At 42.4% G+C, this 15,489-nt stretch overlaps 1 protein-coding gene across 3 annotated transcripts in view; it reads left to right on the top strand.

Annotated features, from left to right (window-relative positions):
- The first annotated feature begins 552 nt into the window (after positions 1-552).
- Positions 553-15,489, top strand: part of GABRA4 (gamma-aminobutyric acid type A receptor subunit alpha4) — a 75,705-nt gene continuing 60,768 nt past the window's right edge. For 2 of the 3 annotated variants that reach the window (XM_065907319.1, XM_065907318.1), the window contains exons 1-2: positions 593-621; positions 1,078-1,196. In XM_065907319.1, the coding sequence (XP_065763391.1) occupies positions 593-621; positions 1,078-1,196 (148 nt within the window). Of the gene's footprint in view, positions 690-1,077; positions 1,197-15,489 lie in introns of all 3 variants that reach the window. The other variant, XM_065907317.1, reaches the window with a different exon arrangement.

The raw sequence follows: 15,489 nt of genomic DNA, 5'->3' as shown, positions 1-15,489 counted from the left end.
CTGTTTCCGTCCAGACCCGATTTCCTGCCCCCATGAAGATCTCCCACTCCTTCGCCCAGAAAGCCCATCCATCTCGCCCTTCCTCCACCTCCAGCCTCGAAATGGGTGCAGACAGGTCCTCGGCCACCCAGAGAGAGAGGAGCTTCAGGGGTTAAACCCAAATGCCGCGGGAGGCAAAGCTTGGCCGTGGGCGGGGACACACTTGGCGCCGGGCTCGGGAGCTGCGAAGAGGCTGCGGCCCCCGCCTCGCGCCCCGGAGTCGGACGTCGGAGCGGACGCCGCTCAGCCCTCCGGCATCCGCGCCCCGGGCGTCAACTCTGGCCGCCGCGGGGTGCGGGCGCGAAGGCGTGCGAGCGCTCTCCGCAGCTCCCCATCCCCCGGGGAGCTCGGCGAGGAAAGGCGGGGGCGAGGAGAGGCAGGAGCCGCCTCCCCGGCCCGCGCGCACACCCGCGCCCACCGCGGCTGGGGCTGGCTGAGCGCGGGCGAGTGTGAGCGCGAGTGTGCGCACGCCGCGGAGAGCCTCTGCCCTCGCCGCGCTCCCTGCTCGGGGCCTCTGGAGAGCCCGGAAACCTGAACAGGCTTAAAGTATGGCATGTTGCAGAGATGGTTTCTGCCAAGAAGGTCCCGGCGATCGCGCTGTCCTTCGGGGTCAGCTTCGCCCTCCTGCACTTCGTGTGCCTGGCGGCCTGGTGAGTCCCCCGGGGCGCTGGGGGCCGGGGGGAGATGACGGGGCCGGGTCTGGGTCTCCGCTGGCGCCCGCCCTCCCAAGGCGAGCCAGACCCTCTGGTCCCCGCTGCACCGTCAGGGGCGCGGAGCCCGGCGCTGCTCGGACCGCCGACCGCCTGGAGCAGCGGGGGCGCGGGGTCCGAGAGGAGTGGGTCCTGGGGCCGCGTGCGCGGGCTGCGCCTCCCCGGGCCGTCTCTCCCCATCCCTCGGCCCTGGCTCCTTTAGTTTGGAGCAAGAGATTCATTCTTCCTAGAACATGAACCTGTTTCCACCTGTTCGTTGATCAATTCTTAAAATAACCCCTCCGCCTGTTTTTTTTTTTTTTTTTTTGGTGTGTGTGTGCGTTTGCAGTTTAAACGAATCCCCAGGACAGAACCAAAAGGAGGAGAAATTGTGCCCAGAAAATTTTACCCGCATCCTGGACAGTTTGCTCGATGGTTATGACAACAGGCTGCGTCCCGGATTTGGGGGTATGCACGGTTTCAGTCGCCCAAGTGTGTCCTCTGTCTGTCTGCGTCCGCCTGTCTGTCTGTGGGACTATCATTAGGGGTGCCCGGAGCGCGAAATGAAAGACCGGTTAGTCCCTCTCTTTCTCCCCTCTTCGCTCGCTCCCGCTTGGCGAGACCTCCGAGGAGAAGCCGCCCCCGCGGCACTCTCCGCCTCCCCGCCGCTGGCAGCTCGCGGCTCCCCCGCGCTAATCACCTCCGGGGACCCGACTGCGGGGCGGGGCGGGGCGGGAGGGCGTCGGAACGGGGACGGGGCTCCGCGGCCCGAGAAGCGGCTCTCCCAGCCTGGCCGCCGCGCCCAGGGCAGGCTGCGCCTGGACAGCCGGCCCCGAGTCCCCTGTCCCCCCACGTGGCGCTGCCTCCTCAGCCAGAACCGCGGCCCTGTTCCGCCGGGACGGGAATCTAGGGCTCGCAGCGGCCTGCTCTCCCGGAGAAGCCGTCCTTGCCTGTTCTTTTCTGCCCTGGGACCAAACTGCACTTTACTTGGAGAGCTGGCTGTCCACTTCCCTCCCAAGACTTTGAAGTCAGGGACGCTTCTGCCTGATTTCTTCCTGCAGAAATATGCACAAGGGTTTAACAGAGGCGCGTCCATTCACAGCCTTGTTGCTCGCTTTTCCTATCCATAGGCCCTTTGCTTATGTAATGAGAACCTCAGGCATGTGCTAGGCACCGGGTTCACAGAAATCTCAAGATACGATTCTTAACCTCAAACACCCTCCCAGTCCAGTTCAGTGAGGACAGTCTTCACCTAAAGCCGCAGCCCACGTCTCTGACCACCGAGTTCCTGTTCTTTCCACTATTCTGATCTAGTTACTTCTTGGGAAATGAGTCGAGTAAGACACAGGCTCTACCTTCAAGGATAAGGAACCTCACTGTTTAACCTCACAACAACCCCGAGAGAAAGGCGTTAATTACTACCCCTGTTTTACAGATGCAGAAGTTGAGGCTTGCGAAGATAACCAACTGGTCCAAGTTCACCGTTAATAAATGGCATGGGCAATATTGGAACCCAGATCAAGTTGTGTACTTAAAAGACAAACCCACAAACACAACACGAGGGTGCTATCAGATACTCTCTGATGAATATCATAGTATTAGAAGCACTGAGGCATTTGCGCTTCCTTTTGAGGGTTTTAGGAGATAAGGATGGGGAGTGTAGAAAGTAAATGGGAGCAGGATGTTCCTGGGAAAAAGAACAGAATTAGATACTATTCCAGAGGTGTTTGGTCCCAGCTTAGAAAGAATTGTTGAAAATAAAAGAGAATTGGATGGGTTTTAGGACTCTCTCCAGTCTTGTTCTTCCCATGTAACAAAGGAGAATGTTTGAAAGAGAAAGTGATTTACACTGAGGAACAGAACATACTAAACCAGGCTTCTCTGGTGGTAAAGAATCCGCCTGCAATGCAAAGGACACAGGAGCCTCAGGTCCGGCCCCTGGGTTGGGAAGATCCTCTGGGGAAAGGGAATGGCAACCCTCTGCAGTATTCTCGCCTGGAGAATTCCGTGGACAGAGGAGCCTGGCGGGCTACAGTCCTTGGGTTCCTTAAGAGTCAAGCATGACTGAATGACTAACAGAGCATATTAATGATAGACTGGAATCCAGCCTTCTGGAACCAGGAGCCCCCTTTATTCCTTATTCCTGGGTTTTACTGAGAAGGTTACTGGGAGCCATTGAGGGATTTAATTCGGGTTTTTTTTTTTTTTGCATTTTGGCAGTGATAAAGGTGGGTGAGAGGATGAAAGATTCTCCCAGTTCTTCTCATGTTGCCCCTCTAGGGGTAGGATGCTTAGCTCTGCATTCGCCTTCATGCAGATCTGAAAAAAGACTTCCTTACAGAAGTGAATCATTTGTCAATGCACGATCTTTCTTAAGTGACTGGGAAATTATCACTTTAGATCAAAAATAACTCTGTGGAGAAGGTTTCAGATGATGTGATGCTATTTAAGGCTATATTATATCAATAAAAGAGGATTTATCTGCCCATAAAGTTTTTAAACTTGACATTTTAAGTAAAGGAAAAAAATAATAGAAGTATCAAATCACATGTAGTTTAAATATTCATTAGTGAGCTGATGTCCCTGAACATAAATTAAAGCAAAAAGTTATTGAAACTGTATGATTTTATGATTAAATGTGGAAAATTGAAATCACATCTGCCCAGTTGGTTGTAATGCAAGTTATAATTCAAAAGGAAGAAGGGATCCATTGTAGATGCATCATTTTTTTACCAACTACCTTCTCCCATGATAGTATATAGACAATAAAATAAATGAAATCCACCTATAGAAGCCATTGCTGGATTTTGGTTAGCTGCAGGACTGCTAAAATGTTTCAGGGGCATTAGTCATCTTGTTTGTATCTGCCAAGTGATATTCATTGCCCACTTGGAGGTTCTTTTATAGCTTTATGGGAAGGGGTTGAATTCACATTATTTTAAGTGTTAGTAGTTGATTCATTATTAATAATTTACCATGTAGCACAATTTTGGGGGTTGTTGCTCATAAATATTTGTGGTGAATGTGATTCATTATTTAGAAGTGGGTCATTCTCTGTAAATATGTAGTATTCCAGATGTAACAGAGGAAGAGTAATTCTCACCTGCAGAAAAATGTGTAATCTGTTTACATGATGTTATAAATGAGCATCACAGAAAAATGAGAAAATTCATTGCTAGCAGAAACTCTTGAATGCCACAGGCTTGATGCCTTTCTTGACATTTTATATCTTGTGGAAAATTTGGCATTTTTGAAATGAAATGAAAATAATTCAGAATTTGACCATTGTGCTATAAATACAGATTTACTTCCTGGTTCCCTTAATCCTACTTCTGCTCTTTGTAGATCGTTTACTTTATATCTGTTTATACAACTTAGCAGTGTTCCCTTTAAAATAAAGCTAAAAGCAAAGATCTGAATTGAAATGGGAAGGTTTGTGATTGCTCAGTAGGCCAGGCAAGGGTTGAAATAGACTTGGAAATGAAATTACATATTTTTAACTCAGCAGCACAGCTTGCAATGGGGAGGTAAAAGGAACTGAAATGGTTCTTTCTTTTCATCCCTCCAGGGTCCCCTCTCCCTTGTCTCTGTTGGAAGAGGAAAGGGGAAAGGGGAGACGGGAAGGATGGAGGCAGAGTGAGTGAGGGCAGCTAGACTGGGACATCTTTTCAGGCAGAGTTCTTCCAGCCTGCTACCAGCTGGAAGGAGCTTGCGCCAACCAGAGGCAGCACACAGTAAACCATCCCACAAAGGAGCTAGAGAGCCATCCCCTGGCCTCTATCCCCCTCAGCACTGTTACACAAGTTCTTAAAAATGCATAGCTAATCCCCGGGATGGGGAACACATGTAAACCCATGGCTGATTCATGTCAATGTATGACAAAAAACCACTACAATTTTGTAAAGTAATTAGCCTCCAACTAATAAAAATAAATGGAAAAAAATTATCACCTCCTAAAAAAAAAAATGCATAGCTAAGGTGCTAACCACCTGGAGGTAGCCTGGGAAGTCAGCCCTTATCCACTTCCATTGATCGAAGGATTACACAATCTTTTTGTGCATCTCTGCACAAAATCTGGAATAATTGAGGCGCATGATCTGGAATAATAAATGCTTCCAGAGACGTATAGATAGAGATAATTGCCTTGGCTCATCTTCCACAATCTCTCTGAAATGGCAGTGGAACACGAGGGTTTTGCAAGGATGTTCAGAAACACTGTAGGACTTCATGTGAGTAAGGTTTTCTGCAGCTTTGAAAACATTTTCACATATGATTTCTAATAAGATGATCACAACAATGCAAAAAGATAAGCAGGGCATGCTCCATTCTTCTCTTAGAGAGGAGGCTGGGAAAATTGCAAGGAATTACCCAAGAATCCTGCATCTTCTAATTGACAAGACAAGATCCGAACTCACACTTGACTCTTTAAAACCTTAGTCAGGCAGTTGGTCTTTTGCTTCAACCACTTCTAAGACATTTTTTGCATCCTTCTGTTGACCAAGAGTCAAATTTTCATGAACATACCTTCCTGTTACTAAGTAGGTCATTGCAGTAAGCAAAACGCCATTTCTCCCAGAGGAGTAAAATGAGAACTTTTACTTTAAAGACTTAATAGCATTTTTAAATGGGAAAGCAAACATTGGGGGAATATATTGTTGTTCAGTCACTTAGTCGCGTCCGACTTTTTGCGACCCCATGGACTGAAGCACGCCAGGATTCCCTGTGCTTCACCATCTCCTGGAGCTTGCTCAGAGTCATGTCCATTGAGTTGGGGATGTCATCCAACCGTCTCGTCCTTTGTTTCCCCCTTCTGCCTTCAATCTTTCCCAGCATCAGGATCTTTTCTAATGAGTCGGCTCTTTGCGTCAGGTGGCCAAAGTATTGGAGCTTCAGCTTCAGCATCAGAACTTCCAGTGAATATTCAGGATTGATATCTTTTAGGATTGATATACCCTAGGTAAATTTGGAATGATTTTCCCACAGAAATGCAAATATCCTCGAAATGTTTTAAAATGATGTATTGTTCAGTCACTAAGTTGTGTCCGGCTCTTTGCAACCCCACATCTCAAGCTAAAAATTAAATTGATATATCATGCCAGCTTTATTAGTTGAATGTTGACAGAGAATATATTTTTAAAAATATATAAATGAAAAGAACGCTTGAAGTCCACAGGGCAACAGAAAAATAAAGCTTCATTCTCTTCAAACTTGTCACTTCCATTCATTGGTTAAATCAACAGATAGTGAGAAATTGTTATGTGCTAAGAACAATGTGAAGTTGTAAAGATATAATTCTGAATCAGACACAGGCTAAGCAGTGTAGAGAGATAAAAATAACAGGGAAACAAACATTTAAAGATAATGCTATGGAACAATCCAAATGCTAAGATAAAGAATCAATTGGGTGAGAGATCTATTTCAGATACAGTGGGTGAGGTAGATGTTTAAGCTGAGACCTAAAGGTGACGGACATGGGGAGAGTGAGTAAAACTCGTCTCAGGCAGAAAACAAAAACAAGAAACAAACGCGAAGCCTGAGGTGGGTAACAAATGAATGAGGTTCAGACAGGGAAGGGGTCCCGCTGCCTGGAGTCAGAAAGCAAGAGGAAGAATCTCACAGGCTTAGTGTTGTTCGAGGAGGTCAGGTTATGCAAGGTCGTTTGTAAAGGACTTTTCTTTTACGAACCTGGATGCCGTTGGAGTTTTTTAGGTAGAGGGAATGACATTATGACTTAGATTGTAATATGGTATCTCTGGCTGCTGCATAATAAAAAGAAAGGCCTAGATATGGAGTTGGGACAATATTAGAAGCAAGGACTCCAATGGGGGAAAAAAAACCCTTTTATTCCCTGGTTGTCTCCATTTAGTTAATGGTGGCTTGGAATAAGATGGTAGATGCAACAAAGATGAATATAAATAGATAAAGGTGAGATATATTTTGGAGGTATAATTCAACAAAAAATTGGTGATGGATTCCTATATCGGTGGTAAAGGAGAGGGAGAAATAAAAAGAGTCCTGGATTTTTTATTTTGAGAAAACGGATGGAGAATAGTGTTATTTAGATTGGAGAGGATTGGAGGAGGAACAGTGAGGGGAGAGGGGTGGAATTTAGAGATCGTGTGTGGGTATTTGCACTGTGCTTCTAAGTAGATAAAAGCCTAAGTTGTCTTTAGGTGGGCCTCCTGCTAAGAAGGAACTTGCTGAGAACAGACGTGCCCCTGCATGAACATAGTAAGACTGAGGAGTGAGGGGGTCAGTGTGATGCAAGGATGAGGTTGTACAAAGCTTTGCAGGCTGGTGAGAGCTTTGCTTTTACTCTGAATGATATCAGAAGTAACTGGAAGGATGCCACTAGGGGTGAGACCTGAACTGGCCAATTTTCAAACGCTCACTCGGTTGCTGGGTTGGGAACGTAAGTCAGGGTCAAGGGCAGAAAGGCAGGCAAAAGCTGATGGCCATTGTGACCAAGTTGATGGCAGAGAAGCCTGTAAAATTGTAAGAAATGGCTGGCTTTTGGCTATTTTTCAAAGTTCTAGTCTACTGGTGACAGCTAGACTATGAGATGTGAGAAAAAATGGAGACATCAGGTCTGACTCAAGAGTTTTAGACTTGAACAGCTAGAAGAACGGAGCTGCCAAAACTGACTGAAGCAGCTTGGGGATGTAGCTGAACAATTTGCATGTGGATATGTTACGTTTGAGCTGCTTACTGGATGCAAAATGAAGATGGTCTTGGAAGGCAGGGATATTGGATATGTCAATGTGTATGGTATATAAGGCCATAAGACTACAGAGAAAACCAAGGAATTAATGGTGATAGAGAAGAAGTACAAATATTGAGCTCCAAAGTCCCCGGTGTTAAGAGGTAGGGGAGAGGAGGAGGAATTTCTGTCTCAGGAAGACTGAAAAGGAATGGCCTTTGAGGTCGAAAGAACACATCAAAGAGAGTGTTTAGATTGGATGTAAAGAAAAAAAGGTATTTCAAAGTAGAGGTAAAATTGATCAATTATGTCTAATGCTTCTGACAGATAAAGATAAGAACATCAAGTGGACCACTAGATTTAGCAATATCTACATCTCCAGTGATTTTGACAAAGGCAGCTTCGGTGACGTGATGAAGGTGAAAGTCTGATTGAGTGTGTTCTAGAAAGAATGAGAGGAGTTTCTTTCTGGGCATCTGTACAGGGGAGCAGAGAAATGAGCTGGTCAACGGGAGAAGTAGCATCAAGAGATCTTTTTTTAAAATGAGAGAAATAAGATTATTTTAAAACTTTGAAGGAAGGATGCTGTAGATAGGGAAAAAAAAACTGATGATACTGACAAAAGGAATTTGAGTGGATCCTAAACATGAAAACTAGATTGTAATAGATGATGGGGTGAATAAAAAGAAAATTCCAGGCAGTCAGCATAGTCTTCTTTTCCCCTCAAAGTTTACATATGAAAGAGAAGAGGAAGAGAGAAGATTACCTTTTCCAAAGAATTAGAAATACCATGAGCTGTTTGTGTACCACTGGAAACAGACAAGGAGAGAATAATTTAATATTAGAGTGGAGGGAAGGGATAACTGAAAGAAAGATGCCCTTGAGACAGCAAGAGACTGTAGAATCCAAATCACAAATTTACTTTCTTATGCTCTTGATTTAACAAAAAGGATGCACTGGTGCTAATCTACACGTAGGTTCCTTAGGACAAGAATATGCAAAATGGATTTTTTTGTTTCCTAAGATAGGCACTAAAAATTTGGTTATTAATAACTTGGTGGACATTTAGATGATATTTCACTGAGATGTTCATTTTCTCTTAGATGAAAAATTGCATCAACTTGCATTTTGTATATCATTAAGCAAATAGCTGCTTTATTGTCTAAGCCTTTTTATGTATTTGTTTTAAAAAGCTTCTGCTACACATAATTAGGTTCTGGATTAATAATCCTTGGTTCATGACACATTTCCATTATTGGTCCACAGATAGACTTCTTTATATCTATCCATCTATTCATTCGTTTGCTATAATAAAACAAACACCCATTTAAATAATTAAACAGCACAACCTTGATAACTTACTCTGCTATATGGTCTCCCTCACCCTATTTACATGTTTTCCCCACCCAAAATAACCATGATTCTGAGACCTTTTTAAGTTATTACATAGCTTTATTTGAATATTGCTTTAGCTCAAATTTACTCTTTTAATAAGGACATTGAAATTTAAAAAATTTCATTTGTTTTGAACATGCTATTATCTTTTGATGCTTTTTCACTTGTGTATTTCTAAAATCTATTCTTAGCATCGTGTCTTGCTATAGATCATTCATTTTAACTGCTGTGTGATATTCCCATTGCATAGGAACTAGCTGATTCATCTGCTGCTCTGTTGGCAGTAGGCATTTTGCTTGTTTCCAAGATTGTGTTTCTGTGAATATTCTGGCCCAAATTCCCTGCTGTAAATGTGCAAGAGTTGCTTTTGCATATATATCCAAGAGTGGATTTTTCTGGATCTTAGTGTAAGTGGGAGTTCAATTTGATGAGATAATGCCAAACTGTTTTCTGTGGTAGTTTTACAAATTCAAACCCATTTACAGTGAATATGAGATTCAGGATCCACAAACCTTTCAACACTTTAGAACAGAAATGGTATTTTAATGTGAAATGACTTGTATTTTTCTGATTTCTACTCTGATTGAACATCTTTTCAAAATTTTATTGCTCGCAAGAATTTTCCTTCTATGAACAGCATTTTCATCTTTTGCTCATATTTTTTGTTGTTTAGGTACTGTTCTTATTTGTTTATTTGATGGCTTCAATATTTAAAAAGTAGAGCTGGATTCATAGAAGGATCATAGCATAAAGGAGGCACTACTCTTTAATGTCAAAGTAAAGCTCTGTACTTGTTTGCTTTCTCAACAGTATCAATAGATACCTGTTCCTTCTTTAATATGCGGGAAGGCTAGTTTTTCTATATTTTGTAGGTGACAGAGAGAATTAGAGATTTCTTTACATGTTACATCAAGATTCATTGTTGTTATCATACATCTTAAATATTTTAAGTCGCTTGGTTTGGGGAGACATTAATAGTGTTTTATGAGATGTAGCTGGATGCACGGATTTAGGTTAGCTCAGAAGGCGATCTGGAGAACAGGAGCGGACTCATTTCAGTGTCTGCAAAACAGCTTATGTCTTTTTTCCTTGGTGTGACAACACGTTGAACCCTTTTACTAGAGAAGAAATTAAAAAGTGATATTTTTGTGCAGGTCTCTAAAGCTAAAGAGTGGGAAACTGTCTAAGACATGGTTAATTGCTTCCCCACTTTCCAAGCAGGTTCGATTCATTAATGAGATGGGAGTATTCCTCCGAATTTGATCCTGGTGACCTTGGTCCCTTGCACAACTGTTGAAGATCGCTTTGCCCTAGGAATTATCCACTCTGTTGGGGGGATTAACAACTATTTCCTTGTTATCAAAGAAGCAAGATTTTAAAATAAAAGATTCCTTTGTGTTACACAAATGCATATAAAATTATGCGAAGTCCTTCCAAGATCAAAATCATCTGGATTCTATGTAATTATACTCTTAGGAAGGTTCATTCGAACATCTTAAACAGCAGTGTTAGAGGAAGCGTCTCCTAGAATTATTCTTAATTGCATAGTGACCGTTGTTCATTGAGAACTGATTTATTGGAAATCTATTACATTTAAGGCCTAAAATTTGTTCAGGAAGAGGATTCAAATATAAATAAAACATGGATTCTACTTTAATCAGGAAATATTTGTAGCTTAGCTGATGTAACAAATGAATCCCAGAATTTTTTTCCTTTGGGGAGGTTTTAAAACACTGCTAGGATGATACTGGGAAGACAGTCAAACACATCGTTATTTACCACCTAGTCTGTGAAAAACACCGTGCTCGTTTGGGATTTCCGAGAGAATTAAGATTCACCTTTGCTCTTAAAGAGAGAAAGAGTGGAGCAGACTGTAATGAGAAGAGGAGCAAATGCGTAAGAAGAGCTGCAGGAATGTAGTTCAGAAACTACTCATGAAACAAAGCAAGAAAGATAGGCATGGCATGCTATGTACTGGATAGAAAATTATGTGTTTGTCATTAATGGTGGATGTGCTATTTAATGACATCACTCACATAGTAAATCTAGAATATGTCTTGTAGGTCAACCAGGGAGTTTATGATTCTGGCTCTGGAATATAGCCTTTAACCTCTGTGATCTCAGTTTCCATATCCATAAAGTCCTCTTAAAACACCATTCCTGGAGAATGTTGTGAAGATTGAATGAAATAGCGTATGGGAAGAATTTAGTACCCTGCTTGGCGCATGCAGACAAGCCTGCTCAGTCACTGTTTGTGACCCACGAGCCACAGCCCCCTAGGCTCCTCCGTCCATGGGACTCTCCAGGAGACGCGTCTGGAGTGGGTTGCCGTGCCGTCTTCCAGGGGCACTCCCGACCCAGGGATCGAACCCGCATCTCCCGTCTCTCTTGCATTGCAGCTGGCTTCTTGGCCGCTGAGCCGCCGGAGTGGGCCCCTGGCACATAGCAGGCCTTCGATAAATGCTGGTGTCTTGGCTTATTGTTTGGGGAACAGCCCCACTGCTCGGGAGCAGCCACACACACCTGCCCCTTGACTCGTCCACTCCCCATCCCCGCTGGCGCAGCCCTCGTCCAGGACACCGTCACCCGTCACCTGGCTTAGCTCAGCGGCCTCTTGGAAGGGGTTTCTTCAGCTGCTTGTGTGTGTGTGTTAGTCACTCAGGTATGTCCAACTCTTTGTGATGCAATGGACTGTAGCCCTCCAGGCTCCTCTGTCCAGGAATTTCTCCAACAAAGCTACTGGAGTGGGTTGCCGTTCCGTTCTCTAGGGGATCTTCCAGACCCCAGGATTGAACCTGGGTCTCCTGCATTGAAGGCAGATCCTGTACTGCCTGAGCCAGCAGGGAACCTTCTTCTCCTCTTGCTTCCCTATAATTCAGTGTCCATACAAATGCCAGAGTGATTCAGATCATATATTTTCCTTGCCTCAAACTTTTCAATGGTCTCCCAGTGATTAAGGAATACAAGTCAAACTTCTTACCATAGCCTATAAACAGAGAGAGCTGGACTGCCTATCGGAGGGGGCAACCTGGGGGGGAACGACAGGACAAATGATTAACCTCTGCATTCAGTTGCCTTGGCTGCCACAACAAAGTGCCATGGACAGAGTGGCTTCAGCAACAGCAAGTTCCGTTTTTCCACAATTCCAGAAGCTAGGAGCCCAAGATCAAGGCGTCAGCAGGCTGATTTCTTCTCAGCTCTGCCCCCGGGCTTTTAGTTGGCTGTCTTCTCTTTGTATCTTCACATAGCTTTTCTTCTGTGGGTATCTGTGTTCTATTTCCTCTTCTTGTAAGTGCTCCAGTCATATTAAATTCAGGCCCAGCCTAATGACCTCATTTTAAGTTTATTCCCCTTGTAAAGACCCTATCTCAAAATATAATCACATTCTGAAGTACTAGATGCTCAACGTGTGAGTTTAGGAGAATATAATTCAGCTCATAACAATCTCTTTCACTGGAATTTCTACAAGTTTAAAACAGTGAACTTAACATGTATTATAAATAAGTTGCTTAAAAGATACAACTTTCAGAACATGGACAGCGAAGGAGGTGTTCTGTCTGTTTTTCCTCTTGAAATTCTCTTACCTGAAATGCATTTTCTCAGCTTTTCCAATGTCTTGTGATCATTCTTCAGATCTGTTTGAAAGTCACTGCTTTGGAGATCGGTGCGACATTACAAATCAACTGTGTGCTGTGTGCTGAGTCGCTCAGTCGTGTCTGACTCTTTGCGACCCCACGGACTGTAGCCCACCAGGCTCCTCTGTCCATGGGATTCTCGAGGCAAGAACCCTGGAGCGGGTTGCCATGCCCCCCTCCAGGGTATCCTCCCAACATGGATCGAACCCAGGTCTCCTGCGTTGCAGGTGGATTCTTTACCATCTGAGGCACCAGGGAAGCCCACTGTATAGGAAATCAGCTACACCTTAATAGAAAAATAGAATTTTAGAAATTCAAAATAAGTCACTGCATTGAAGAGTGGCTAAAAAATCTACAGTGGCTTTCCCAGACTATTACCAGCCTGTTTTGTTTCTCTTATGAATGATGGCATTCTTTCATTTAATTCATTTCCTTATTATTTATGCTTTGACTCCCCCAATAGCATGTTAAGTGCCTGAGGCAGGAAACTTCTGATTTACCGCTGTAACACCAGAGCCTAGCATGGAATGGTGTACATTAGGTGGTCACTCAATAAATGTTGAATGAATGCGTGTCCAAATGCCATTTTTCTATCAATTATATACTTTTAGGCTCTCATTCAATCTCAAAGACCTTTTTGATTGTGTAAAGTAAATACTGAATCATGTCACAAATAATCAAGGTTGTAATTCTGAACATAAAGCATTTTTCAAGAATCATTGAAAAAGTAACAATGTTATGTCAGAATTTGAAAAGATTCATTATTGTCATGGAATCATTATAACTTTAAGAACTAGTATAAACCCACGCACCTTAAAATAAATGTATAAGGAAAAATATGATTGGCTTAATCCCTCCCTTTCCTATCTTTCCTGCATGTCAATAGAACACCTGTGGTATTAATATTTTGCAGGACACAGTTAGCTAAATAAATACTGTTCTAGGAAACAGATAAACATTTTCTGTGAACTAAAGCGAACAGCATCCCCTCGGAACTGTTAGAAATGTAAATTTTCAAGCCCTACTTTAGACCTACTCCGCAGCAAGTCTGAGCTAGGCATGAGCAATGTGTGCCTTAATAAACCTTCTGGTTGGTTCTAATCCTGTTAAAGTTTGAGAACCAGTTTCCTAAGTTGATCTTCAAAGTAACTGAATTTCTTAAGGTTCTCATCAAACAGTCTTATTGTCAAGATCTATTCAGCCTTAATTGTTCTGGGTAACTTATCACTCCTTGTCCTGACTTGCACTGAAGTCATGTTTTTAACACTTTAGCAATTGTCCTTAAGAAGCTAGCAGAGTGATTTCTCCCACTTTTGAATTTTTTTGAATGAAATCTTCATCTACTAGGGTTTGGCACACATTATTTGCTTCCTGGATTATCTGTCTATTCCTGAAGCACTTTGACTTTCATAAGCTTATTATTATCAAATTTTTGTTGTTGCTGTTTTCAATTTCTCATTCAAATAAAAATTCAGTCAACTTCTTACACTTATCCTCTCTGTTTTTTGGTTATTTTTTTAAAAATGAAAAAAAATTTAAACATTTTAGAAAATGTTATTTTTAAAAAGTGAAAACTCATGGCAGATCAACCAGATTTATACTGTTTCTCCCACTGTACTTCCAAAGGATATATTTTTCTTAGGATACTTATTCAAGAAAGAATTTTCTTTCTCCTTTGGAAGACTTTTCTTTCTGTGGTTCAATCTTCACCATGTAGAGGGAGAAATACTCTCATTTGTTTTATGAGGATAACTTTAGACCTAGGGCATAAAGCTATTCCAACTGCTCTGTGTCCTTTTTGGCATAAATCCAATTGCCTACCCAGTGTTCAAGAGAAACAGTCCATCTTGATAACAGATGTTATTCTTTCCAGTATGGAATAGATAGCCCTTGGCCATCCAGTGTTATAAACCATCATTTAAGAAATGATGTTTAAGAGTGCAACAATTTAAACTTTTTATTAGTAATTAAAATTGCTATTATGTACAATAATAATTACTATCATTATTGAGCATGTTATGTTCTGGAGACTGGGACAAGTGATTTACATGTATTATTTCAGCTAATAAACATTAAAACCTCCTCTGTATCTGATGATATATGACTTGACCAAGATCATGCAATTAGAAACTATTAGCGCCGAATTTGAACTCCAGAATTTCCTATTTTAAGCAGCATGCTAAACCTGGATCGCCGCAGTTTCCTCTGTCTGAAATCTGTGTCAGCCCTGTTGCCGTGATGCTCCCATGTTTTGCTTCTGCCAAACACACCTGTACACTTGTTCCTGAAACAGTCTTATTTAGATGTAGGAAAGAATCTCAATAGCAAAGAAAAGCTAATACTTGATAAATACTTTCATGAAAGTGTAACTGTGTTCAGGGTCTCATAGGAGAAATTTCATCTGATCCCCATCAATAGTCTTATCTGATAGGTAAGGTTGCTGCCCTTGAGGAGCTAAGTAACTTGCCCAAGATCACACAGCAAGTAGATGGCAGAACATACATGGGTTTGACTTTTAGGAGAGCTTGTCTTTGATCCTAATTACCAGTGGATGATCTTCCAATTGTTAAAAGTGACCTGAATCATTTTTGTGTTTATTTACCAATATCCTCAACTCACTGAAGATGTGTTCCTTACAGCCATTATGGTTTTTCTCTGCTTCACTCTTGTGGTTAAGTTCCCTCTTTTTAACAGCTCACTTCTTTACTAAAAGTCAATCAGATGTTGGGCTATAAAAAAAAATCACAAAGGCTAAAAGCTTTTGTTCCCTGCACTGCCTGTTGTAACAGTGCCCGGGGTGATGTATCTTTGAAGAGCTAAGATTCGCAGTAAGTACTTGGGGTTTCTTTTTGCCTGTAAGTAAACATTGCTTTCTGGTTTTGTTGTTCTTTTGTCTACATTTTTTGGAGAGATGCATAATCTCACTGAAAACATAAGATGCTTATAAAACATGATTTATCTGTCTTTACTTTTTAATTATCAAACCCTCCTTGCCTGTAGGATTGGTAATTATCTTTTCACACTTGTTTAA

Source organism: Muntiacus reevesi, chromosome 16 (assembly GCF_963930625.1).
Source record: "Muntiacus reevesi chromosome 16, mMunRee1.1, whole genome shotgun sequence".
Lineage (NCBI taxonomy): Eukaryota > Metazoa > Chordata > Mammalia > Artiodactyla > Cervidae > Muntiacus > Muntiacus reevesi.
Note: the sequence above shows the minus strand (reverse complement) of the source record. Positions and strands in the feature narration are given on the sequence as shown.